The 27,537-nt window shown below is 48.3% G+C and overlaps 1 protein-coding gene across 7 annotated transcripts in view; it reads right to left on the reverse strand.

The window, feature by feature from the left end:
* Window positions 1-200: 200 nt before the first annotated feature.
* The window catches only part of LOC134339299 (3',5'-cyclic-AMP phosphodiesterase 4B-like), a 408,487-nt gene continuing 381,150 nt past the window's right edge, over window positions 201-27,537 (reverse strand). For all 7 annotated transcript variants that reach the window (XM_063035677.1, XM_063035678.1, XM_063035676.1 and 4 more), the window contains 9 exons: window positions 26,741-26,834; window positions 18,701-18,882; window positions 17,595-17,693; window positions 16,022-16,186; window positions 14,573-14,672; window positions 12,934-13,088; window positions 11,455-11,577; window positions 9,571-9,753; window positions 201-3,453 (listed from right to left, as the gene is read on the reverse strand). In XM_063035677.1, coding sequence (XP_062891747.1) covers window positions 3,082-3,453; window positions 9,571-9,753; window positions 11,455-11,577; window positions 12,934-13,088; window positions 14,573-14,672; window positions 16,022-16,186; window positions 17,595-17,693; window positions 18,701-18,882; window positions 26,741-26,834 — 1,473 coding nt within the window. In that variant the 3' untranslated portion in view covers window positions 201-3,081. The remainder of the gene's footprint in view (window positions 3,454-9,570; window positions 9,754-11,454; window positions 11,578-12,933; window positions 13,089-14,572; window positions 14,673-16,021; window positions 16,187-17,594; window positions 17,694-18,700; window positions 18,883-26,740; window positions 26,835-27,537) is intronic.

A 27,537-nucleotide genomic window follows, 5' to 3' on the forward strand; every position in this document is an offset into this window, starting at 1 on the left:
TAATTTCAACTGATTTTTAATACCTTTTCAACATATTTGTGAGATTTGATACTACAATTTACACCAGACCCGAGGCTGAATGTGGAGGGTTGGGTGTTGAAAGTGCCATGTCCTTCACTGTACTTCCTGAGCCAGTAGCCAGCATCTTGGATCGGGAACCGGGCTGTCTGCAAAGTGTGCAGTGTGTGTGTGTGTGTGCACGTGTGTGTGTGTGTGTGTGTGTGTGTGTGTGTGTGTGTGTGTGTGTGTGCGCGCGTGCACGAGTCTGAGTCTGTGTGTGTGCGTGTGCGCGCACGCACGCGTGTGTGAGAGTGAGAGAGAGGAAGTGTGTGTGTGTGTCTGTGAGTGAGAGGGAGTGTGTTTGTGAGAGAGAGAGAGTGAGTGTTTGTGAGAGAGAGAGAGAGAATGAATGAATGAATGAATGAATGAGTGTGAGTGTGTGCATTCACTGCACATTTGCCAGCCCTGTTTGCTGGCATTCTTCCATCCCAGGGTAACAGTTTGCTGGGGCACATTACTTGGACTCACAACTTCTGACCTCACCACGATCACCTCTTGGTCCTCTCATAGCAACAGTTTTGGAATGAACCATTTACAAACATTACATTATGTACAAATATCAATCAGAATTAAACAGAATAAAACTATGAATAATGAACTGAAAAAACTGTACAAGCTCAGTCCTGAGCTGCTGCTGTGGGACCATCCCAAGTGGCCAAGCCTTGCCAGCTAAGGTCTCTCTGTTCCCAGAGAGAGGGTCTTCCAAGATCAGGAGCAAGGATCCCCAAAGAATCCAGCACCAGAATCGAAAGGAACGATGGAGATCAGGTGGGTGATAAACCCAACTTCCCTGGAGAGCACGCAGACTCAAGGTGGACTCCAATCCAAAGGGACCTCCATACGCCCTGCAGAAAGTGACTCCACCCTGACACTCTTCCACCCTCCCAGGCCTTGTGCCTCCATCCCTTCCACAACTCCCTCTTCTGGAATTGGGATTCCTTCCCAGCTCCTTTTCCAAGGGAGTGAGCACCCCACGATAAACAGTTTAAAAAAAAGCCCTGTAGAAACTGAAAATCTGAATTAAAAGCAGAACCTGCTGGGAAAGAGAAAAACAGTCGAAGTTGCAGGTCAAAGACTCTTCCTCGGACTAAGCTAAAGCTAAGTCCATTTCTTTCTCTGGTCAATTAACCCTCCTCTGACTGTTTCCTGGATCCTCAATCCCAGTTTTTCGGGAGGTTCTGTTGATCTGTTAATAATTGCCACTGAAAGGCAGACTGGCTATGGAGCTTGTCAAGACGCTGTGGCCAAGTCTGAACACTGCAGAGGTTAAACACTCTTTCTAGACAGGCTGACCTCACCCAAACCTGACTCCCACACGACCCTGCATAAATGGCCCTGGGTGGAATGGTGGCTGCAGGCATCCCAGCCACAGGAATGATGGTCTTTGGAGAACTGCCAGGAACCTGCAGGGGCAGGGAGGAGCCTGAGAACATGGCCACACTGGAATAGCCTACCCTTTCCATCGACCTCCTCCCCACACCTTGTTTCCAGAGGGCCAAGATCCTTGACCCAGCACCAATGCAGTCCACCTCCCAGTCTACACTCAGTGGGCCATGAAGAGCCGGACTTGCTGACAATCCGGGCAGGCTCCAGCAGCACAGCCAGTAATCACCAACGGCGCCAGCCGCAGTCTCACCTCCCGCACAGCTGAGGCTGGCTGCCGGCAACACAAACCAAGATTAAGGCAACAAAAAAAAAATCTGATTGATCCTGACCTTTTTTATGTAGCAAACCAGGAAAGCAGCAATTTCATGTCTGGAATTTAATGACTGGACGAAATAGGAGCTGAAGGGGAGGCCAGAGCTCATCTTGATCCCAGCAACGGGAACAAACACCGTCAATCCTGCCATACACAAGCAGACACACGTGACTTCCCATGTGCTCACATATGAGTTCACGTCTGTTTGTATGTTAGACTTCAGGCCTGTACAGATGCATAGGTATTTCAATCTGTGTGGTGTGCATTTGTGTCTTGTGTTAATGCAAACACGCGCCTATGCACGTATGCATTTGCGTGTGTATCTGCATGCATGCGTGTCGCTGCATGTGTACGTGTATTTGTGTCCATGCATGTGTGTTCAGATATGTGCACACACAAGGGGGTAAAGTCACCTGTGCATTTGGCTGAGATACCCATTGGCTAGAAAGTTTGCAGCAGTGAGGGTGAGGACCAGGTCCTAGCGCTGACCTCAGTGACAGCTCTCACCCCACAGGAAGGGTGAAAGGGCCTCGCGATTGTCCCGGTGGAACAACTGGACCCTGGACCAAACCTGACTTCCAGCCTGTCCTGGACGTGAAAATGCAGCGAGTTCCTGGGACACAGAAAAGGGGTGGGAGGCAATTCCTTTCCTATGCCAGACAAACACATCCCAGAACCTCAAAACATAAATTATTAAAAGTCCCAAAGATATTGCGGAATTGTGCAAATGAAGATTGAAGGAAGACTTCACAAACTGAGGAGCAGAGTTTAGTGTTAAACTGGGTCCGCTCAAAGCCCCTGGCTATGACCCCTTGATCTAACTCTGCAGAATAAATTAGAAGTAAGACTACATAAAATATAACATTAAAAATAAAATAACTCATTGCTTGACTTAACTACGAAGACAAAGCTTGTAGGTAAATCTAGGAAAGGCACTCCCCAGATCGGGCACCCTCTTCAGAATCCTGGTACTGGAGAGAAAGTGACTCCCAGTGAAACTTACCCCCTCCACCTTCTCTTTCAGTATGTTGGTTTGTGGGGAGGTGGTCATGGGGTGGGGAGGGGTTGAGGGGCGAGAGTGTGGAACATAAATGTTGTTCTGAAGCCCCCTTCTCTCGCCCCCATTACCCGTGCTGAGGTCCAAGGCGGGCAAAGAATGGCTTCCATCTCTGGCCTGTTCCCGCTCGGAGTTTCCTGAGTGTTGGGGGCACACTGATGGCAGAATCCGGCCCGTGGGCCTGGATTCCAATCTACAGTTGACTCGCACGTCTCCAGAAAAAGACAAACTTCATCCGCGTGGTCCGTCCCACCAGCTTCCTGGTCTACGATTCCGCAGGGGAAGAGTCCTTGCACCTGGGACCTAGCTCTCTCTCCTCCTGTGTCACTGTGAAGTCAGCCACAGACTCTTCTGAGTTAATCCAGTTTGCGTCCTCTTCCCCCGTGCTGCTTCTCTCCTTGTCCGACGGGTCGGAATCATCCTCCTCTTCCAGAGTCAGCTCGAACTGGAACTTGTCTGGGCAAACCTCTTCTCCCTGGCTGGGATCATCCAGTGGAGGTGAGGGGCTCTGGGGGATCATACCCTGGTACCAATATCGGTTGTCTTCCAGCGTATCCAGGATGTCTTGGGCATCGGGGTGGACGAGGTCAGCCCACGTCTCCCACAGCGGGTGCACAATGTAATCGATGAAGCCCACCTGTGGGAGTAGAAGGAAAAGGTCAACCGAGTTTCCCACGTTGCCATCCCCGCACCCCACTCCACACCCCAAAGCTCAACTCCAGCATCCCCTCCCTTCACTGTCCCAATCAACATCTTCTCACAAACCCTTTCTGTGCACCCCTTCAGGAGTGTCTCACTGTCGGAGGGACGGTACCGAGGGAGTGTCTCACTGTCGGAGGGACGGTACTGAGGGAGTGTCTCACTGTCGGAGGGACGGTACCAAGGGAGTGTCTCACTGTCGGAGGGACGGTACTGAGGGAGTGTCTCACTGTCGGAGGGACGGTACCGAGGGAGTGTCTCACTGTCGGAAGGACAGTACCGAGGGAGTGTCTCACTGTCGGAGGGATGGTACTGAGGGAGTGTCTCACCGTCGGAGGGACGGTACTGAGGGAGTGTCACACCGTCGGAGGGACGGTACTGAGGGAGTGTCTCACCGTCAGAGGGACGGTACTGAGGGAGTGTCTCAGTCGGAGGGACGGTACTGAGGGAGTGTCACACCGTCGGAGGGACGGTACTGAGGGAGTGTCTCACTGTCGGAGGGACGGTACTGAGGGAGTGTCACACTGTCAGAGGGACAGTACTGAGAGAGCACCATTCTGTTAGAAGGGTAGTACTGAGGGAGAGCTGGACTATTTACAAGTGCACATTCCAGATGTTAAAGTGAGGCAGACTGATCTCATAACTTAAGTCGAAATGATAAAGGACATCCTCTAAAATTAATCCTTCAACTTCACTAAAGCAGTTTACTGGTCATTATCACTGTTTTTTATGGTGCCTTGTGTGCGAGTAGAGTTCATTTCTTTTTACATTACAATGCTGTGGGATACTCTGAGGAAGGCCTGTAAAACCTCCAGCTCCTATCTGCCTCTTATTCCTCATCATCTCAGTGTGAGTCAGGGTATGTGTGAGGGTTTCCTGTACTTTTAGTTTCCTGTCCTGAGTGCAACATGGATTGGAATTTCAGAGTTGGCAGAGAATTGCATGTTGTCCCTTAAATGGAGAAAGGCTTTTGGGGAAAATAAATAGGTCATGGTGTAGGAGAGTGGGACAGAGAACTGGCTGGCGATCAGGAAACTATATACAGGCATCATGGTAATGTAGCAGATAGATATTTTTTGATCCCAAAGGATATTCGTGTCACAGTAGCATTATAAGTGTGCAGATATAAATATTAGAAGTAGAAAAAATAAAAAATAAGTTACCACAAACAGTCTAACGGGGGGGGGGGAGGAGGGTCATCACTTCTCTTGCTATAGGTTGACTCATTATAGAGGCTAATGTATAGAGTCGACGATAAGAATGACCTCATATCGCACTCTTTGGAGCAGCACAGTTGTCTTTGTCTATTACAAGCTGGTGTGCAGAGGGTGAGAAACATTATCCAGAATTGCCAGGATTTTCCAGAGGGTCCTTTGTTCCACCACAGCCTCCAGAGTGTCCAGTTTGACTCCTATAACACAGCCAGCCTTTCTGATCAGATTATTGAACCTGTTGGCATCACCCGTGTTGATGCCATTGCCCCAGCACACCACTGGCAACAAGAGACTGGCAGAACACGTGAAGGAGAGGCCTGCATACTCCAAAGGACCTCAGTCTCCTCAGGAAGCAGGGGTGACTCTGGCCCCTCTTGTACACAGCCTCTGTGTGTTAGTGTTCCAGTCAAGTCTAGCAACGCTATTACAGCTCAGGGTTCAGAGTTCAATCCCAACATCACCTGTAAGGTGTCTGCACATCTTCCCCATGGAATGTGGGGATTTCCTCCGGGTGCTCTGGTTGGTCGATTAACTTGCCATTGTCAGTTGTCATGGTGATTAGGCTGGAGCTAACTCAGGGGTCGCTAAGTGGAGCAGCTCGAAGGACCTTGTTCGGCGCAGTATCCAATAAATAAATAAATAAATAATGGTCCTCTGGCAGGTTATCAGGATGCAACGAGTGATGTTCTGATGCTGGGAGCTCAGCTGTCTGCCATTTATACAAGAACATAAGAACTAGGAGCAGGAGTAGGCCATCCGGTCCATCGAACCTGCCCGCCACTCAATAAGATCATGGCTGATCTGTCCATCTACCTGCCTTTTCCCCATAACCCTTAATTCCCGTACTATGTAAAAACCTATCTAACTGTTTCTTCAATATATTTAGCGAGGAAGCCTCAACTGCTTCCCTGGGCAGAGAATTCCACAGATTCACCACTCTCTGGGAAAAACTGTTTCTCCTCATCTCCATCCTAAATCTTTTCCCCTGAATCTTGAGGTAATGTCCCTTAGTTCTGGTCTCACCTACCAATGGAAACAACTTTCCTACTTCTATCTTATCTATCTCTTTCAAAATTTTGTGTTTCTATAAGATCCCATCACATTCTTCTGAACTCCAGAGAGTATAGTCCCAGGTGACTCAATCTCTCCTCATAGGTTAACCCTTTCATCCCTGGAATCAACCTGGTGAACCTCCTCTGCACTGCCTCCAAAGCCAGTATATCCTTCCTCAAGTATGGAGACCGGAACTGCACACAGTAGTCCAGATGTGGCCTCACCAGTACCCTGTATAGTTGCAGCATGACCTCCCTTCTCTTGAATTCAATCCCTCCAGCAATGAAGGTCAACATTCCGTTTGCCTTCTTAACAACCTGTTGTATCTGCAAGCCAACGTTTTGCAATTCATGAACAAGCACTCCCAAGTCCCTCTGCACAACAGCATGCTGCAATCTTTCACCATTTAAATAATAATCTGCTCTTCTATTATTCTTTCCAAGGTGGATGATCTCGCATTTACCAATGTTGTATTCCATCTGCCAGACCTTGGCCCACTCACTTAACTTATCTATATCCCTGTGCAGACTCTTCACATCCTCTGTACAACTTGCTTTTCCACTCAGTTTAGTGTCGTCAGCAAATTTTGGTATGCTACACTCAGTCCCCTCTTCCAAATCATCAATGTAAGTGGTAAACAGCCACGGACCCAGCACCGACCCCTGCGGCACCCCACTCACCACTGACTACCAGCCGGAGAAACACCCATTTATACCAACTCTCTGCCTTCTATCGGTTAACCAATCCACTATCCATGTCAATACACTTCCTCCGACACATGCATCCGTATCTTATTTATAAGTCTCTTGTGCGGCACCTTATCGAACGCCTTCTGGAAATCCAATTATATGACATCCACTTGTTCCCCTCTATCCACTGCACTCATTATGTCCTCAAAGAACTCCAGTAAGTTTGTCAAACAGGACCTGCCCTTTCTGAATCCATGCTGCATCTGTCTAATGGAACCACTCCTTTCTAAATGTTTCGCTATTTCTTCCTTAATGACAGCTTCAAGCATTTTCCCGACTACAGATGTTAAGCTAACTGGCCTATAGTTGCCTGTCTTTTGCCTACATCCTTTTTTAAAAAGTGGCGTGACATTTGCTGTCTTCCAATCTGCTGGGACCTGCCCAGAGTCTAGAGAGTTTTGATAAATGATTACCAACACGTCTACTATAACCTCCACCAATTCCCTCAGCACCCTGGGATGCATCCCATCAGGACCAGGGGACTTATCTACCTTCAGGCCCTCTAGTTTGCTCATCACTATCTCTTTAGTGACACTGATTTTATGGAGGTCCTCACCTCCCATTTCATCCATAACATCCTTCTTTGGCATATTAGACGTGTCCTCCACCGTGAAGACCGACACAAAATAGTCGTTCAATGCCTCAGCCAATTCCTTATCACCCGATATCAATCTCCCCTTATCATCTTCCAAGGGACCTACGTTGACTTTAGCCACCCTCTTCTGCTTTATATATTTATATCTTTATATTTTTGCTATCTGTTTTTATATTTTGTGCTAATTTACTTTCACACTCTATCTTCCTTTTTCTTATTTCTTGTTTAGTTGTTCTCTGTTGCTTTTTAAAGTTTTCCCAATCCTCCAGCCTCCCACTACTCTTTGCAACTTTGTACACATGAGCTTTTAATTTGATACTATCTTTTATTTCCTTAGTTATCCAAGGCTGGCTCTCCCCACACTTACTGTCCTTACTTTTGACTGGAATATACCTTTGTTGAGCACTGAAAAATCTCTTTGAAAGTGTTCCACTGTACCTCAGCTGTCTTACCAAATAGCCTGTGCTCCCAATCCACATTAGCCAACTCCTCCCTCATCCTGTTGTAGTCTCCCTTGTTCAAGCATAATAGACTAGTTTTAGATCTAACTATTTCATCCTCCATCTGAATGTGAAATTCAGTCATACTATGATCACTCTTTCCAAGAGGATCTCTGACTACGAGATCATTAATCTTACCTGTCTCATTGCACAGGACTAGATCTAAGATAGTATTTTCCCTTGCAGGTTCACTAACATGCTGCTCAAGAAACGGATGCATTCTATGAAGTCCTCCTCAAGATTTCCTTGACCAACCTGATTCACCCAACCTATGTGGAAGTTACAATCCCCCATGACAACTGCCGTTCCATTCTTACAAGCCTCAGTTATTTCTTGGTTAATTGCCTCTGCCACTGCAGTATTTTTATTAGGTGGCCTATAGACAACACCCACCAGTGATTTTTCCCCTTACTATTCTTAATCTCTACCCAGATAGACTCAACATTCTGCTCCATAGATCTTATATCGTCTCTCACAATCGCCCTGATCTCATCCCTAATCAAGAGCACCACCCCACCTCCTCTGCCTTCCTGTCTATCTTTCTGTATTACCTGATACCCTTGGATATTTAATTCCCAGTCATCTCCACCTTGCAACCAGGTTTCTGTAATGGCCACTAAATCATATGTCTTGGTACTGATCTGTGCCCCAAGTTCACTAACCTTGTTTCTAATACTACGGGCAGTTAGATAAGGTGCCCTTATGCTCTTGTCCTTTTAGAATCTAGTGACCTATGCGATTTTTGCTTTTTACTTTTATGCTCTCTACTCTTACTTTTCTCTTCACTAACTCTAGCTTTGGTCTCTGCTTCACTTCCTTCTCCTCTTCTGTGGGGGCCCCATCCCCCTGCCACATTAGTTTAAAGCCTCCCCAACAGCACTTGCTATAAATGAAGGCACCAGAGGTACGGTTGCTGAACACAAAGGTAAGTCATGACAGGAAATTCAAATGGAACACTGCTGGGTTACTTTGATAGCTTAGGTGAGCAAATATCTGTCAAATAGAGTATAAAGGGTGAATTTGTCCATTTTGGCAAAAAAAATAAAAACAAAGCATATTTTATCATTTGCAGAGCTCTGAATCACAGAGGGATCTGGTGTTCCAGTAAATGGTTCACAGAAGTTGCAGCGGATACTAAGGAAAGTAAACAAAATATTTATTGGCAGGGAAATTGAATACAAAAGTAAGGAGTTCATGCTTCAGTTGAATGGAGCACTGGTGAGATCACATCTGGAAAACTGTATTTTGTTATTCTCCCTATTTAAAGGTGAATTTCCAGGCACTACAGTTCAAAGGTTTATTGCCTTAGGAGGAAAGGACAAAAGGCACTGGTCAGAGCGCACGGAGTATTGTGAGCAGTTTCAGGCCCTGATCTAAGACAAGATGGGCTGCCACTCAAGACGATCTAGAGGAGGTTTACAATAATGATGCTGGGAATGGAAAGGTTAACATATGAGGAGTGTTTGATGGCTCTGGGCCTGTACTCACTGGTGTTGAGAAGATTGGGAGGGGTTGAATTTGACTGAAAGTTATTGAATATTGAAAGGCCCAGACAGAGCAGATGTGAATGTTTCCTATAGTGCGAGAGTCTAGCACCAGAGGACACAGCCTCAGATCAGAAGGATATAGAATTAGAACAGAGACAAGGATGAATTTATTTAGCCAGAGGATGGTGAATCTGGAATTCATTGCAGTGGATATGGCTGTGAAGCCCAAGTCATTGAGAATATTTAAAATGGAGGTTCATAGGTTCTTGATTAGTAAGGGCATCGATGGTTACAGAGATAAGGCTGGAGAATGGGTCTGAGAGGAATAATAAATCAGCCTTTAAGGAATGGTGGAGCAAACTTTAAGGAGTAAATAACCTAATTCTGCTTCTATGTCTTATGCCCTACCAGTCTTATGCCATACCAATGGATTCAAAGGACAGTGGCAGCCACATACCTGGGACTTCTCCACCGACGCAGTGTGTTTATCGCACATCGGGCTGATCTCCATCCCGCGCTCCCGCTCCCTGTCACCCTGGCGGAAGAACTCCTCCAGGATTCGGTCAGTCCACTGCCGGTACAGCTCCAGAGGTTTGGTGGGGTTGCTGAGGTCAGCACAGTGCACCATGTTCCTCATCACCTAGCAACAGACACACATCAATACCAGGTTACCAGTGCGGGCCAGCCAATGGCAGCTTGGTCCATTCTTAGCCCCCACCCTGCCACAGTCTGTAATTGGGGGGAGGGTCAGGTGGCTGTGGAAAGACATCTCCCCCGCCCCAATGCTGAACTCTTCCAGACACTCGAAAATCCTCAACACTGTCACATCTCATGACACAGACCTGAGCTCTGCCACCATTGTCGATGCTGTTGCCAGTACAGAATATGTTGCCTTTGAGATGATCCCACGGTGAAGGTGACACGGGGTGAGACTGGTCCAGACCGAACAAGTCAGGCTTGTTGGTCCCTTGTAGGGGAAACTGCAGATAGTGGTGTCTACTGGTGCTCAAAGCCCTCACTGCCAATAATGGCGCTGCCCCAGGGACGAGTTGCCCCCTCCAGAAAAAGGCAAGCTCCACACAACACCCGTCTCTTGGTAATGTGTGCTAGGACAAGGGTAAAGGGAGCTTTTTCTGCATGTAACCTACGTCCTCGCCCACTGTTCAGAAAAAATGCAAATGCCTTGGGAAAGGCCAGAGGAGGCTTCAGTTGTGTTGGGGTTGATAGATCAGGCGTGATCTCCTCAACAGAGGTCAAGACTGTATTCCCTAGAGTGTAGGAGAATGAAGGGAGATTTGATAGAGCCATGCAAAATTATGAGGGGTATTAATAGGGTAATTGCAAGCAGATTGTTTTCCATTGAATTTGGGTGAGACTAGAACTTGAGGTCATGGGTTAAGGGTGAAGGATGAAATATTGAAGGGGAACTTGGGAGGAACATTTTCACTCAGAGGGTGGTGAGAGTGTGGAACGAGGTGCCAACATTCAGGTAAAAGGTACAGGTGAGCCTCAGGACTTGCACCACCAGGTTCAGGAACAGTTACTTCCCCTCAACCATCAGGCTTTTGAATAAAAGTGGATAACTACACTCACTTGCCCATCCATTGAGATGTTGCCACAAGCAAAGATCTCACTGTAAGGACTCTTTATCTCATTATCTCATGTTATCGTTATTTACTGCTATTTATTTATACTTGCATTTGCCAAGTTTGTTATCTCCTGCACTCTGGTTGATCTTTCATTGATCCTGTTATAAATTACTATTATACAGATTTGCTGAGTATGTCCACAGGAAAATGAATCCCAGGGTTGTATATGGTGACACATATGTACTTTGATAATAAAATTTACTTTGAACTTTTGGAATTTAAATACCTCCCTGAAGAGTGGAAAGCCTTGTTCAGAAAGTGTTGTGAAAATGGAGGGGAACTGGCTTGAAAGGTCACGGATGGAGATACAAACACGACAGCTATTTCGCTGTGCAGCAAGACAATAGGGTGGAAATGTTCCCAGAGGGTTAGCATGGACATGGTGGGCTGAATGGCCTGTGCCTGGTATCTATCAGTCCAACACTGACCGAGCTACTAACCCACCCATCCCAGCTAGAGCCCCTTCTCAAGAGCAGTCTCCGCTTCCCCACGCTCCAGCAAGGCACAGTTCCAGTGAGTGCCCTGACTCAGATTATGTCCCTTTCTCTGACAGGATTATTCCCTCGGTCTCCAAACAGAGTTGCTAGTCGCTTCCCCAGAATGGTCCACACGCATTTGTCTTTCCCCCACCCCACGTGGTCTCTCTCATGCCTCCCCCAAGCCCACCCAGGGTCTCCTGACACGGTCAGTACCTGGATCCTGTCCGTGTAGTTATCAAGGAGCAGCACCCCTGAGCTGGTAACCTTCTTTGTCTCCACCATGGTCTTCAGGTCTGCGAGTAGAGTCATGTGTTTGGACATGTCCGTCGCCAGGACCTGCACACGGGACACACAGCTCAGTAACTTCAACTTCAACCCAAACGTCACAACATCCCCACTTCCTCCACACCACAGCTTCCATGCCATGGACCGCTACCGTTAACCGAGGGGACTGTGGACCCCTGCTCTAGACAGCTTCCAACCCACAGCAATATGATTGGGAAATTTACCCCAGTCAGGCTTTGAGTCCACGTGAAAGCTGGCACCAGAGGGCACACTGCTCCTTTAGTTTTGCATCTGCAGCAGAGGGAGGCTCCCTCAGCACTGGCCTCCTCACCGTACGGTGTGCTCGATATGTGCAGGGATACCTCAGCACTGTTCCTTCAGTACAACTCATCCAGAGTGCAGCACTGCGATGATATCCCAGTCCAGCCTCTGCTGGGGATGCGATTCCCACAGTGGAACACTTGCTGTACCCAGTCCCCGAGACACTGTGATCCATACGCAGTGTGGAGCTTCCTCAGCACCACCCCGTACATCGTGCTAATTTCACTCAGTATTGCCCCTCCCACAATGCAAAGCTCCCTCAGTAACCCCCCAGTGTGTGAAGCTCCTTCAGTAACTCTCCCAGAGTGTGGAGCTCCCTCAGTATCCCCCTTCAGAGTGCAGAGCTCCCTCAGTAACTCCCTAGAGTGTGAAGCTCCCTCAGTAACTCCCTAGAGTGTGAAGCTCCCTCAGTAAACCTCTCCAGAGTGTGAAGCTCCCTCAGTAACTCCCCCAAGTGTGAAGCTCCCTCAGTAAACCTCTCCAGTGTGAAGCTCCCTCAGTAACTCCCCCGAGTGTGAAGCTCCCTCAGTAACCCCCCAGAGTATGAAGCTCCCTCAGTAACCCCGTCCAGAGTGTGAAGCTCCCTCAGTAACCCCCTTCAGTGCAGAGCTCCCTCAGTAACTCCCCAGAGTGTGAAGCTCCCTCAGTAAACCTCTCCAGAGTGTGAAGCTCCCTCAGTAACTCCCCCACGTGTGAAGCTCCCTCAGTAAACCTCTCCAGAGTGTGAAGCTCCCTCAGTAACTCCCCCGAGTGTGAAGCTCCCTCAGTAACTCCCTAGAGTGTGAAGCTCCCTCAGTAAACCTCTCCAGAGTGTGAAGCTCCCTCAGTAACTCCGAGTGTGAAGCTCCCTCAGTAAACCTCTCCAGAGTGTGAAGCTCCCTCAGTAACTCCCCCGAGTGTGAAGCTCCCTCAGTAACCCCGCCCAGAGTGTGAAGCTCCCTCAGTAACCCCCTTCAGAGTGCAGAGCTCCCTCAGCACTGTATGAGGGGCCATTTCTTGGACCGTGACCCTGGGACAGCTCTGTACAGGGTGGCGGCGGAGGGAGGAGGGGTGTCCGCTACCAAAGCAAGCACTGCAGGCACTCACCATGTCGATGACCATTTTGCGGAGACTCTGCCTCTGCCGTTTGGGAAGGTTCTGGAAGATGTCGCAGTTTTCCTCCTGGAGGAGCTTGAAGCCCACGGCCAGGTGGTGATTCTCCAGTACAGACTCATCGTTGTACATCAGAGCCAGCTCGGAGTCTGAGGGACAACAGAACCGTGAGTACAGGGCAGGCATGGAGGAGAGGGTGTGGAGAAGCCTGCAGACCCCCAACTCCGACCCCTCCCCCCAGCAGCTGAACCGAGTTCACCTGGGAACTCCGAGCAAGCCACGATTCAATCCCTGCTCTGCGACGTCATGAAGCTGCTGTGTCTGGTCATAAGGACAGGGTCAAGTGGGACCTGTTAAAAACTTTCCCCATCTGTGGTTCTACGCTCAGCCGGAAGTGCAGCGGGAAATGACTCCTCCTGGTCAACTCCGTTTTCAAATTATTGTGTACCCAGTGCTTCAGCAGTTCAGGTAAAGGAAATTCGCCCCTAAATTCACAAGTCACTGTCAAAAATTGGAGATTGTTACAGGCCACTGCCTGTAAGGAGTTTGTATGTTTTCCCGTGACCACATGGATTTCCTCCAAGTGCCCTGGTTTCCTCCCACAGTCCAAAGACGTACCGGTTGGGAGGTTAATTGGTCAATGTAAAGTCTCCCATGATTAGGCTAGGGTTAAATCAGGGGATTACTGGGCAGCACAGCTCGAAGGGCTGCTTCTCAATAAATAAATAATTAAATAAATAAAATTTGCTCTTTCAGAATTTACTTGAGGGAAAAAAAAACTTAAATTAACAAAGGAAGAAAGTTTTGTCAGTTTCTGCCAAGGGTTCACATTGTGGAGAACCACAGTAATTCTAGTTTTCTGGGAACACAATCCCTCTGTAATGCAGGGGGTGCACGGTGTGTCCTTAGGTCATAAAAGGAAGCCATTTGGCCCATTGAGTCTGTGACAGCATACTGAGCAATCCCTTATACCACAAAATCTTTCCTCTCTCTCACATTCCCATTCACTCTGTCCAGACTCTGTCACTCACCCACGCAAGGGCGGGGCGGGGGGGCATTTCCAGCTAATTAACCTCCCAACCCACATGTATGGGGGAAGAAACTCTTGCTGTCATGGGGAGAACACGCCAACTCCACATAGACAGCACCCGAAGTCAGGGCTGAGCACGGGTTGCTGGTTCTGTGAGGCAGCGGCTGCCCACACAAGGATCGGGCCTTTCGAGGAGAAACGCGACTCCCACCTGCCGGACAAAACCTCCACTCGGATGCCAGGCAGGGCACCAATGGAGAGATCATACAACTGGACTGCTAACTTGGATATTAACGAATAATCTTCAGATGCTGAAAACCTGAAATAAAACAGAAAACTCTAGAAACACTCAACAGGTCAGGCAGCATCTGTGGGCAGAGAAACAGTTAATATATTTCAAGTTCAGCATATATGCTGCCTGACCTGTTGTTTCTAGCTTTTTTCATCTTCTCCAGAAGGCTGGAGTAGCAACCTAGCTAACAGTACTGGGCCTCCCTCCTTCACTGCATGGCCTCACCTCCCCAGAGCAACCAGGGGCAGGAATAAATACCCAGAAACCGCCAACAAATGAAACCTTCTCTCAGTCCCAGACCTGATACTCACTGGTGTTGATGAGGAACTGATTGGAAACTCCCGGATGATCCACATCATGAATGGCTGCAGCGAAGAGCGCAGCCAGGGTTTCTAGGTCGGTGAAGACAGCCTGTAATAGACGGTGGAGAAAGGCCGTCAGACACACACCCCACACTCGGCCACCCGCAGCTGAGTGCGAAGGCAAGCTGTGTGCCACGCGGTCGCGGCGGCAGCCACCCAACTGAAGTCAGCTCTGTGTTTAAGGCACTGGTGACCCAGAGTCCATTGACAAGGGGAACAGTGGAGGCATATTCAATAGCCATGTTCATACAGGTAAGTGCCCAAAAGGGAAGGGGGTTGAAGGGCCAAGGGTTTGAGGGTTGGCTGGATTGATCTTACAAAGGACCGATATGGACTCAGCAGGCCAAACAGCCTTTATTCCAACTGCGACCACTCTGTGACTCCGTAATGCCAATGTCTGGTGACGTGAAACAAGAGAAAATCTCCTGCTTCAAGCAGTTTCAAGTTCCTGGGTGTCAAGATCTCTGAGGATCTAACCTGGTCCCAACATATCGATGTAGTTATAAAGAAGGGAAGACAGTGGCTAAACTTCATTAGGAGTTTGAAGAGATTTGGCATGTCAACAAATACACTCAAAAACTTCTATAGATGTACTGTGGAGAGCATTCTGACAGGCTACATCACTGTCTGGTATGGATGGGCTACTGCACAGGACCGAAAGAAGCTTCAGAGGGTTGCAAATCTAGTCAGCTCCATCAAGGGGCAGTGTCTCAGAAAGGCAGCGGCCATTATTAAGGACTTCCAACACCCAGGTTACCATCAGGAAGGAGGTACAGAAGCCTGAAGGCACACACTCAGCGATTCAGGAACAGCTTCTTCCCCTCTGCCATCTAATTCCTAAATGAACATTGAACCCTTGGACACTATCTCACCTTCTGTAATATACAGTATTTTTGTTTTTTGTATGTTTTTTTATCTATTCAATATACGTAAACTGTAACTGATTTCCTTATTTATTATTATTATTTTTTTCTCATTTATATTATGTATTGCATTGGACTGCTGCTGCTAAGTTAACAACTTACACATCCCATGCCAGTGATAATAAACCTGATTCTGATTCTGATCTGCAGATGCTGGAAATCCAGAGCAACACACACAAAATGCTGGAGGAACTCAGCAGGTCAGGCAGCATCTCTGGAAAGTACCAGACAGATGATGTTTCTGGCCGAGACCTGACGGAGGGTCTCGGCCCGAAACGTTGACTGTTCACTCTTTTCCAGAGATGCTGTCTGGCTTGCCGAGTTTTGCGCGTGTTGCGTTATCTAATGATCTGTCCTTCTGGAGAACGGTAGGGTGGGATGGGGGGTTCACTCTCGTTCCAGTAACGGGTCACGGGGCCTCTCTCCTACTGCGGAGTATGTTCCCTGATCAGGAGCGTGCGGACGGAGTACTCACGTCCAGGGCTGGGGTGGAGAGCAGCACGTGAGTGGACTGTACCACATCAGCGGCATGCAGGCTGTTGTGGTAGGCGACGTCAGCGTGGTAATGGTCCTCCAGCGTCATGATGTAAGTGAGGAACGTGTCGACCGGGATCCGGAAGGTCTTTAACAGATCTCTCTCCTGAAATAAAGCAACAGTCACTCCCAATGTACGGTGAACATTTACGTGTACACAGAGAGCAAACCTTCCCCACAGTATGCGGTGACACTACAAGTTACCTGAGAGATCCTGTCCTCAACACAGTGACTACAGTAACCAGAAACTCACTCCACCCTGAAAGACAGCCATACTGTGCCCACCTTTCAAACTACTCCAACGTCAATCTCATGCTTCCCTCCAGCATCGCCTCCGCTTGGCTTCCATAGTTACTATCCTCATTGCTGCCATGAGGGAGGAAGGACAGGAGCCTGACGACCCACGATCAACATTCTCGGAATATTTCTTCCCCTTTGCCGTCAGGTTTCTGAACAGTCCACCAGCTCCTGAACATTACCTCACTATGCCTATTTTGCACTATTTGTTTAATTTTTTATTGCAACTTCAACAGCTTTAATGGTTCCATTTAATATCAGAGAATGAATACAGTATACAACCTGAAATTTTTACTCTTCACAGACATCCACAAAACAGAAAAAAACCCCAAAGAATGAATGGCAGAAAATGTTAGAATCCTAAAGCCCCACCCCTCCCACGCACGAGCAGCAGCGAAAGCATCAACACTCCCCCCTCCCTTTTCCCTCCCCCGCTTGCACCAGCAAAAGCATCAACCCCCCTCCACCCTCCATACAAGCAATAGCAAAGCCCCTCAGAGACCATGACCTAGAGTCCATCAAAATGTACACTCCATCCCAACACTTCAATATCTTAGACAAGCCCTCTCTCTCCCCAGAGGGAGACATTGCTCCTGCAACAGTGACAGGGGAGACCAGCAGCTCGCCGTTTCGATGTGACAGCCTGCTTGTCCGAGTTCTCGCCCCGAGGACCAACGAGGAGGAGGTGGGGGAGTGGGGAGCAGGGAGCGGGAGGGGTAGGGGGAGATATCGCACGAGTGCAGGGGCCTTCTTTCGACAGCAGCGTACAGTGCCTGCTGTCTCGATGTTCCAGCTTCCTGCGAGATTGTATAACTTACAGTAATTCACTCTGCCTGCCGCCACAGAGCAACAAGCTGATGACTTATTGCCAGTGACAGTAAACCCAAATCTGATTCTGATGTAATGTATATCTTGGAAATAAACGGAAAATCATATCTTGTGCCATGAATAACGGCATGAAAATGTGCTATTATACATTTGCAAATGTTATAATTGAGCTATTAAGTTAACCAGAGATTGAGCACCCGCCCCTCAATAAACAGTGACCCTGTATAATTCAGAGGGCAATTCTTCCCTCAAATAAAAAGTATCTCTGCACAGTCATCCATTGAATGAACCCTACCCTGAAAAATCAGTGATTGTACAATGACTCAGTGTGTAATCATCACCATAAAGAAGGACTAAGGGGCATAAATGAGAGATCATTGCGTCCGTACCTGGAAGATGGCGTACATTATGCAGCTGAGCGGCCTGTTGTTTGAGAACTCAGATACCCGGAAAATGTTAAGGCCCCATTTATTCAAGTCATCGAGTTCCTGTAAACAAAATAGGACATTGTAAAAACCGAGAACCAATATTATATCTTAAGACCAAGAGATTTAGGAGCAGAATTAGGCCATTTGGCCCATCGAGTCAGCTCTACCCGTTCATCATGGCTGATCCATCTTCCCTCTCAGCCCCAATCAGTACCTGATCCACCAATACAAACCATTTGTAATCCTTCCACCAACTCTCCCCTGGTGGTGGTGACCCCCGCTCCCCACCTCAGCTGGTGGTGACCTTCCTCATAGCTTACATATCGCACTGTCGTCGCTGTGTTTGTTCCCGGCCGTCATCCCCTGCCCACATGACCGTGGGCTGTGCACTTTGCAAGTGTGACTGGGAAGGGAAGAAGCTGGTGGGCTCCCGTCCAGGCCCTGGCACGGACCAGACGGGGGCATAAGCTCAGGAGCCTCAGTACCAGTGAGGACCAGCCATTCCCCCAGCATCACAGGGAGGGCACACAAAATGCTGAAGGTTACACCGACGTGGTTTGTGGATTGGACTGCAGTTCACATTACGACGTGTTTCCCAGTCTCAGGCTGCTCCTTTTTCTGTTGCTATTTTTGGGTGATTTTTGCATTGGGACAGGCTGCAGGTAATGAACACTGAGCTGAACTAAATAGGGACCCTTGGATTGTGCTTTACATTCTGTGTTTTCGCTCGTTCTTTCTTGTTGCCATTTTGTTTCTCGTATGGGTGGGTTGATGTTTCTGTTTCGTGACCGTCTGCTGATGAGATGAATCTCAGGGATGAGTACTGCATTCGTACTCTGATAATAAATGTAGTTTGACTTTGAACTTTAAGTCAGGCAGCATCTATGGAGTTGACATTTCGGACCGTTGATGCTGCCTGACCTGCTGAGCTGCCCCAGTATTTTGCGTGATGCTCAAGGTTTCGGCACCTGCAGAACCTCTTGTGTTTATCACTCACCAAGGGCCTGCCTGCCTCAGGGCTGGCAGACTCGTGCACCCGGTACTCGGGACCCGTTCTCCGCCCTTACCTTGGTCAGTGCGTCTTCCTGCTGGGTCTTCACTCCGAACCGAGGGATGGAGGAGTTGGCGACGCTGAGGTTCGAACCGTGGGTCAGTTTCTTCACTCCGCTGATCTGACACATAGGCTGCTTTGACTTCTTCTCCCGCTCCTTCGGCGTGGGTGGCGGGATCTCCACTTCATTCTGCTTGTCTGAGAATACGGTGCGTGGGATATTAAATTAAACCCTAAACAACGGTGTGTGAAGTGACACGACTAGGGGGGAGGAAAACTGAAACGACGTGTTCTTACTGTGCAGAGAGAAAGGGAGGCATCTTGGACAGCAAACATAAGCACACATACATGTATGCCAAACTTACACGAAAACGCAGAACATATTCATTCAGACACACGCAAAGACACGAGTGAACATGCAGAACACATACACAAAGAATGCAAACATAGAGGGTGTGTGCAAACACGTACACACATCGTGTTAGGGAACACTTCAGCCTGACAGTTTGTATAGACCTATGCTACAGCGATCTCACTAGTGCCCGCATCTGGACCAAAGACAAACTGCAGGAGTACCTCAGTGGGTCAAGCAGCACCCATGGGGAGCGGGGGGGGAGAGGAGCCGTTAACATTACGGGTTGAGATTCTGCTCGAGAGAGGAAAGATGGTCAGTATAAAGACGACAGGGGCCAGTAAGTGACTGGTTGACCAGGAAGGGGTGAGACAAGGGCGAGTAAATGACTGGTGGACCAGGAGGGGTGAGGGATGATAGGCTGGAGGAGCCAGGTGAGGAGAGAGGCAAAGGTAGAATTGGCTGACAGAGGTGGGTGGGTGATAGATGCAGGCAATCAAGGGAGAGAGAGAAACAAAAAGAAAAATAGGCAAATAACGCCAGGCGAGGGGAGGGTGAAGGTGGAGGCAGAAGGAGAGTGGGAATACAAAATCCATGACTGCTGGAATCTGAGAAGTAGGGAAGACATGGGAGACATTTAATGAAGAGATGAAGGGCAGGTGAGGGAAGTGTGTGGGAAATAGGTGAATGGAATCACACGGGGCAGGAGAATGGAAAGAGACGATGGAGGGGCAGAGGGGGACACTGGGAAAGGGAACACAAATGGGGGGGCCATACAAAGATCATAAGAGAAGGGGACAGAAGAGATAAGGTTCCACTGCAATTGAAAAAAGATTAATGTTGTAGACTACCCAGGTAGAATATGAGGCATTTGTGTTGGGTCTCTCCCTCATCCTTGGAGAAAGCCAATGATGGAAAGATTGATGTAGGAACTGAAGTGGGAATTGAAATGATCTGTAGCTAAGAGCTCGTGATGGTCAATGTGGACGAAGTGCAGGTGCTCTGGAAACCTATTGCCTGGTCTGAACCTGGTCTTATTGAATTAGAGGAGGCCACGTGCAGCAGACGAGGTTGCAGGAGGTGCATGTGAATGGTTACCTCACCTGGAGGGACTGCTTGGGTCCCTGGATGGTGCTGAGAGGGAAGGCGTAGGAACAAGTGTGTCTGCAAGGGGAAAGTGGCACGGGTCAGTGGAGAGATGAGAGATACTGAAAGAGTGGTCCCTGCGACAGATAGAAAGGGGTGGAGATAAGGAGACCTGAGATCTCATTACAGCTGGTGGAAGTGATGAAGGATGACGTGCAGGAAGTGGAGGCTACTAGACTGAAAGGTGAGGACTAAAGGAACTCTATTCTCTCTGGAGGGAGGGTGGGTGGGAGTAGAAGACAAGGAAACAGAGGAAATTTAAGGGGGTTTCCCATCAACCAGAGTAGAGAGGAAGCTTGATTCCTAAAAAGGCCATTTCAAATAAACTGGGATGGAAAGCCTCATTTCAGTAGATGTGTCAGAGATACTGAAACTGGCAGGAAGGGGTGGTGTTCATACAAGAGACGGGGGGGGGTGATGTCTGGGAAGCTGAGGGAGTCACTGAGTTTATTGTAAGTGTCGATGGACAACTTGTTTCCTAACAGACAGATCCAGAAAAGGCAGTCCTAATGAAAGGTCTCGGGGTCTGAAGCCTCAGCTGTTTATTCTCCTCCTGACCTGCTGAGTTCCTCTGGCACTTTGCGTGCGTTACAAACGATAAAAGAGATTGGATATGGTCCAAGTGCACTTGAGATCAGGGTGGAAGTTAGTACAAAGGTAACAGAATGGACAAGTGTCCACAAAGTGCAAGAGTTTCTCATCTGCCCTCCTCACACGTTCTGCAGAGTCATTCCTGCGGGCAATTAATCAGTTCCTGTCTGAATGGTACAATTGAAACTGCCTGTTCAAGATCCTCATCACTCACGGCGTAAAAAAAGTTGACTCGCAGTACTTTTGGATCTTTTGTCTCATCTTCACCCCTTCCCCAAAACAAATAGTTGCCCTCTTCTGACTTTCTATACCACCCCCCCATGATTGACTTGTGTGAAATTTATTCAAAAGAACCACAACATCTCTATCCTATCACCAGAACTAAAACCACTCCCCCAGAATAATTTGGTAAATTTTTTCTGCTTGAGCTCCTAAGCCTAAAGTCCTCCATCCAGAACTGGACAGTATTCCAGTTGCGGTCAAGTTTATAAAAAGGGTCTTCAGGAGAGCTTTGCTCTTATACTCCATGCCTCCATTTATACAGCCTGGGGTATTGAATGACTTCTCTCACCTGCCCTGCCACTTTCAATAAGACTATAAGATGTAAGAGCTGAGTTCTGCTCTACAACTCCAACATAGCTGATTTGTTATCCATCTCAAACCCATTCTCCTGGCTTCTCCCCGTAACCTTTGACACCCTTACTAATCAAACACCTATCAAACTCCACTTTAAATATAACCAATGACATGGCCTCCACAGCTGTCTGTGGCAATGAATTCCACGGATTCACCATCCTCTGGCTAAAGAAATTCTTCTTCAACTCCGTTTCAAAGGGACATCCTTGTACTCTGAGGCTGTCTCGCCAGTCCTAGACACCCCCACTACTGGAAACATCCTCTCCATGTCCACTGTATCTCGGCCTTGCAATACCCGGTAGATTTCAATGAAATCCCTCCCTCATTCTTCTAAACTCCAGCGAGTACAGGCCCAGAGGTATCAAACACGCCTCAAACAATACCCTTTCATTCCCGGGATCATTCTCATGGACCTCCTCTCAAATGCCAGCACACCCTTTCTTAAATAAGGGGCCCAAAAGTGCATTCTGAGCAATGCCTTATAAAACCTCAGCATTACATCTTTGCTTTTATATTCTAGTCCTCTCAAAATGAATGCTGACACCATATTTGCCTTTCTTACCACTGACTCAACTGGCCAACCTTTAGGATAAAACCTGAATGCTTTCTCTCTATCCTGCCCTGCCACTTCCAATATTATGTACGTTTTCTCCCAGATCTCAAAGATGGTGCTGGTGTACATTGGCAACTCAGCGGGTTGCAGAAAATTGTACCAGTTTTCCTCCTAAATATACTCCTTTTGAACTACTTTCACTGCAATCTGCAGAATGTAAGCTTCCTCTTAATAACAGACTACAAAATCACATCAATGACCTTCAGATCCCACATTCAATGGCTAAATGGGGACCCTTAAAGTGTGATGCCTTTAAGGGTGAACGCCAAGGCCAAGGCCAAAATCATGGCAGGAGAGGTGGGATTCACACCAGGCTGAAGCACAGGGGGCTGAGGCTTCCTCTGCCTCTTCTTGTTAGCGAATGTACAGTCGCTTGAAAATAAGATTGACGATCTCAGGGCAAGGCTTCTGTATCAGAGGCAAATGAGGCAGAGCTCAACTGTTTGTAGCATTGAGACTTGGTTAACAGCGAAGGTGCTGGACGCAGCTTTCCAACTAGAAGGTTTTACAGTTTTCAGAGTGGATTGAACCTCGAATTCTGACAAGGAAAGAGGGGGCAGCGTATGCTTTTTAGTCAATTCTCATTGGTGCATGTATGTTGGGATCACGTACCAAGTGTGGGCACGTGGCCAAGTGGTTAAGGCATTCGACTAGCGACCTGAAGGTCGTGAGTTCGAGCCCCAGCCGAGGCAATGTGTTGTGTCTTTGAGCAAGGCACTTAATCACACATTGCTCTGCGACGACACTGGTGCCAAGCTGTATGGGTCCTAATGTCCTTCCCTTGGACATCGGTGTCGTGGAGAGGGGAGACTTGCTGCATGGGCATCTGCTGGTCTTCCATACAACCTTGCCCAGGCCTGCGCCCTGGAGAGTGAAGACTTTCCAGGCACAGATCCATGGTCTCATGAGACTAACAGATGCCTTTACTATGTTGGGATCATTTCGGCTTCTTGATTCTGGGACCGAGAACAACTAACGATTAAATGTAGACCATTCTATTTGCCTCGACAGTTCTTATCCATGATCCTGAAACTGTTGACAGACAGCAGCGTGCAGATTCTTGAGTGCTTGCTTGTAATCGGCCGCAGTTTACATACTGCCAGCTGCCAATTATAAGCAGGCGCTTGTGAAACTGCACGATGTCGTCTGTAAACAAGAAAAAGCCTGTTCTAACACATTTCAAATTATTGTTGGTGACTTTAACTAGGCCTGTTTGAAGAAAACTCTGACCAATTATCACCAGCACATAACCTGTTGCACCAGAGGTCCAAACACACTAGACCACTGCTACACTACGATAAGGAATGCCTATCGGTCCTTCCTGAGAATGCATTTTGACAAGTCAGATCATCTGGCGTACTCCTACTACCTGCATACAGACAGAGCCTAAAGCGCAAGGCTCCAGAGATCATGACAGCTAAGAGATGCTTGCGGGAGGCAGAGGAATGGCTGTAGGATTGCCCTGAGTCAGAATACTGGGCTGTGTTCAAGAAGCCGTCTGAGGACCTGAACGACTACACTGGGGTGGTTACAGGGCTTCATTAAAACAGTTGTGGATGACTGTGTCCCCACAAAATCGTTCAGGGTTTACCCCAATCAGAAGGCCAGGATGAACTATGTCATGCGGAACCTGCTCAGAACCAGATCAGAGGCATTCAAGTCTGGAGATGAAGAATGCGACAAGAGGTTCAGGTATGATCTCCGGAAAGCTATCTCTTGGGCAAAGTGGAGATTCTGGACTCGACTGGAATCAACGAGGAATGTTCGACAGCTGGGGCAGGGTCTCAATGCCAAAACCTCCTACAAAGTTAAAACTTGCGAAATAGGGGACAGCAGAGCTTCACTTCCAGATGAACTCAATGCCATCTATGCTCGCTTTGATCACCAGAACAGGGAGGAACCATCGCATACCCCATGTCTCCCAAAGATCCTTTGGTCTCAGTATCTGAAGATGACACGCGGGCTGCTTTCAAGAGAGAGAATCCAAGGAAAGCATCCGGTGGACAGAGTACCTGGCTGGGTACTGAAGACATGTGTTGACCAACTGGCTGGTGTAGTCACAGATATCTTCAACCTCTCAACCCAGCAGTGTGTCGTACCCACCTGCTTCAAGCAGGCTTCAATCGTACCAGTGCCCAAGAAGAGCGTGGCAACCTGTCTCAATGTCGATCGCCCAGTGATTACGTGTTTTGAGAGGCTGGTGTTGAAGCTTATCAGCACCTATCTGAGTAGCAACTTCGATCTGCTCCATTTTGCCTGCTGAAGCAACACATCTACAGCAGATGCTATCTCACTGGCTCTTCACACAAACCTGGAACGTCTGGACAGCAAAGATGCATACATCAGGATGCTCTTTATCAATTACAACTAGGTATTTACCACCATCAGCCCCTCTAAACTAATCAGTAGACTCCAAGTCCTGGGCCTCAATACCCCCTCGTGCAATTGGATCCTGGATTTCCTCACTTGTAGACCCTAGTCAGTTTGAATTGGCAAAAACATCTCCTCCACAATCTCCATCAGCACAGGAGCACCGCAGGGATGTGTACTTAGCCCTCTGCTCTACTCACTTTACACCAATGACTATCTAGCTAAGTACAGCTCCAACACCATATACCGATTTACTGATGACACCACCGTTGTGGGCTGTATCAAAGGGGCTGATGAATCAGCACACAGGAGGGAGATTGAAAACTTGACTGAGTGATGCCATAACAACCTCTCACTCAATGTCAATAATACCAAGGAACCGATTGTAACCTTCAGGAGAGGTCAGATTGGGGGGCGTGCCTTATGAGAATAGGTTGAGTGAACTCGGCCTTTTCTCCTTGGAGCGACAGAGGATGAGAGGTGACCTGATAGAGGTGTATAAGATGATGAGAGGAATTGATCGTGTGGATAGTCAGAGGGTTTTCCCCAGGACTGAAATGGCTAGCACGAGAGAGCACAGTTTGAAGGTGCTTAGAAGTAGGTACAGAGGAGATGTCAGGGATAAGTTTTTTTTACGCAGAGTCGTGAGTGCGTGGAATGGGCTGTTGGCAACAGTGGTGGAGGCGGAAACGATGGTTTCTTTTAAGAGACTCCTGGATAGGTACATGGAGCTTAGAAAAATAGAGGGCTATGGGTAACCCTAGATAATCTCTAAGGTAAGGACATGTTCGGCACAGCTTTGTGGGCCGAAGGGCCTGTATTGTGCTGTAGGTTTTCTTTTGGATTCTAATGACCAGAATTATCTCTGCTCATCTGCTAAAACCTGTGGAGATTTTCTAACCACAGATATTGGGTTGTTCTAATTTTGGATTTCGACATCTTGTAGGTTTTACTTTTCTTTCAGCATTGCTGCATTTCTTGTTATTCTCTCCAGTATGTAGTTCTTTATCAAATACCTCAGAAAGGTGGTGTCCATCATCAAGGACCCCCACCACCCAGGACATGCCTTGTTCTCACTGTTACCATCAGAGAGGAGGTACAGAAGCCTGACAGCACACACTCAGTGAATCAGGAACAGCTTCTTCCCCTCTGCCACCCGATTTCTGAATGGGCGTTGAAACCATGAACACTACCTTGCTACTTTTTTATTTCCTTTTTTTGCACTATGTATATACATACATACACAGACACACTGTATATATTTACAATAATTCATAGTTTTCTCTCTATTATCAGTATTGAATTTTACTGTTGCCTCAAAGTTAACGAATTTCACGACAAATGCCTGTGATATTAAACCTGCTTCTGATTCTGATCTTTTCGGAAATTCGTATATAACGCATCAAACCCACACACACGTAAGCCCACACAACATATAAATGCAAGCACAGGAATCCACCACTGTCCACTTACGCTCGGGTAAATCTCAAACCTCCTTAAAATGACCTCCCAGAAATCAGAACTAGTCTCCCCGCGGATCCCCTGCAGCCCCACCCTGTCCCCGGTCTCTTTCCACTGTCGCTGGACTCCATAACCCACCTGCTCCTCTCTTTGTCTCCCCAACTGCTTCAGTCTCAGCCTGCCCGTCCCCACCGCCCTCCCTCTATCAGAGGAATAGTAGGGAAGCCACTTGGCCTGCCAGGCTGAGCTGCTTTTCAATAAGATCACAGCTGACCTCACCTCCACTTGCATCCCCATCACGCTGCGATCCAAAACTCTCTTGCAGCCCTGCCAGTAATTAATGACACGATCTCTCTGGAGTTAGGAATTGCAGAGATTTACAGTTCCGTAATAGAAGAAATCCCAACTGATCTTGGACGTCTCTTTTCCTAAAGTTACACTTAACGTACATTTCTCCATCAGTAGAATCGTCCTGAAGACAATATGCTCTTCAAGGGTGAACCCATCTTCCAAGAATTGCTCTCTCCCTCCATCTCCTGAGGGTGCTGTCTTCCTCAATCTCATTTGGTGCTCCCTCTCTATCTCCCAGGGTGCTCCCTTATTCCATAGTGCCCCCTTCCCTCCCTCCCACCATATAGTTCTCCCTCCCTGAACCTCCACTGGCTGCTCCCTCTCTGTCTCCCAGGGACGCCTATCCCTCCTTGTCTCCCTCCCCATCTTGTCAGAGTGCTCTGTCCCTCATTGCTCCCTGAGGATGCTCCCCCTACCCCTTTTCCCCAAGATGCCTCTCCACCCCCCCCCCACCTCCCCAAGGTGTTCCCTCCCTCCCCGGCTCCCCAGGGCGCCCTCTCATTCCCAGTCTCTCCGCGCGAGGGCTCCACACTCACCAAGAAAGGTGCTGGCAATGTACTCGGACACCTGGTTGCCAGACCGACTCATCTCCGAGAGGTGTGTCAGCTCCCGGTTCAACATCCTCTTAAACTGCGGACGAAACAGAGGAAGGGATGTAAGTCGGGCGCTCCCCAAACCCACCGACACACACAACCTCCAACAACACATGGTGCCCGCGACTGACATTGCCACAGCCTCCCTCAGAACTGTGAGGGTCGCTCTGTAGTCCATGGGCAACAATCCTCCAAGTCCATAGGGCCTCACCCACTGCAGAGCGACTCTCCACGTAGCCCCCCACCCCCACCCCCGGGCCGGACTGGTGGGTGCACCAAGACCCACTGCAGACTCATCCAGGAGTGACCGGTCCAGGCAGTGACACCCCAGGGTGGGAAACGTGGCCACCGACTGCATGAGCCGATCCTGAGCCAAAGGAACTCAGCAGACACAAGGGAACAGCAGCAGGAGGAGGCCACTCAGCCCCTCAGTCTTGGACTAGCCCTCAGCACCCAGGCCCGAACTCCTCTGTCCCTTGTTCCAAATTCCACTGATCTTTCCAACATTCACATCTAAAACAAAGCCCTTTAAAACTGCCTCTCTTCCATCCCTGTACCCAAACTCAACAACGTAAATTCAGCTGCTTCTCCTCAAACCATTAGATTTCAAAGAACCACAGAACACTACAGCACAGAAAACAGGCCATTCGGCCCTTCTAGTCTGTGCCAAAACTTTATTCCACTAGTCCCATTGACCTGAATGGTTCATGAACAACACCTTTTTATTCCTTTTGTTAGCA

Source organism: Mobula hypostoma, chromosome 29 (assembly GCF_963921235.1).
Source record: "Mobula hypostoma chromosome 29, sMobHyp1.1, whole genome shotgun sequence".
NCBI classification, from domain to species: Eukaryota; Metazoa; Chordata; class Chondrichthyes; order Myliobatiformes; family Myliobatidae; genus Mobula; species Mobula hypostoma.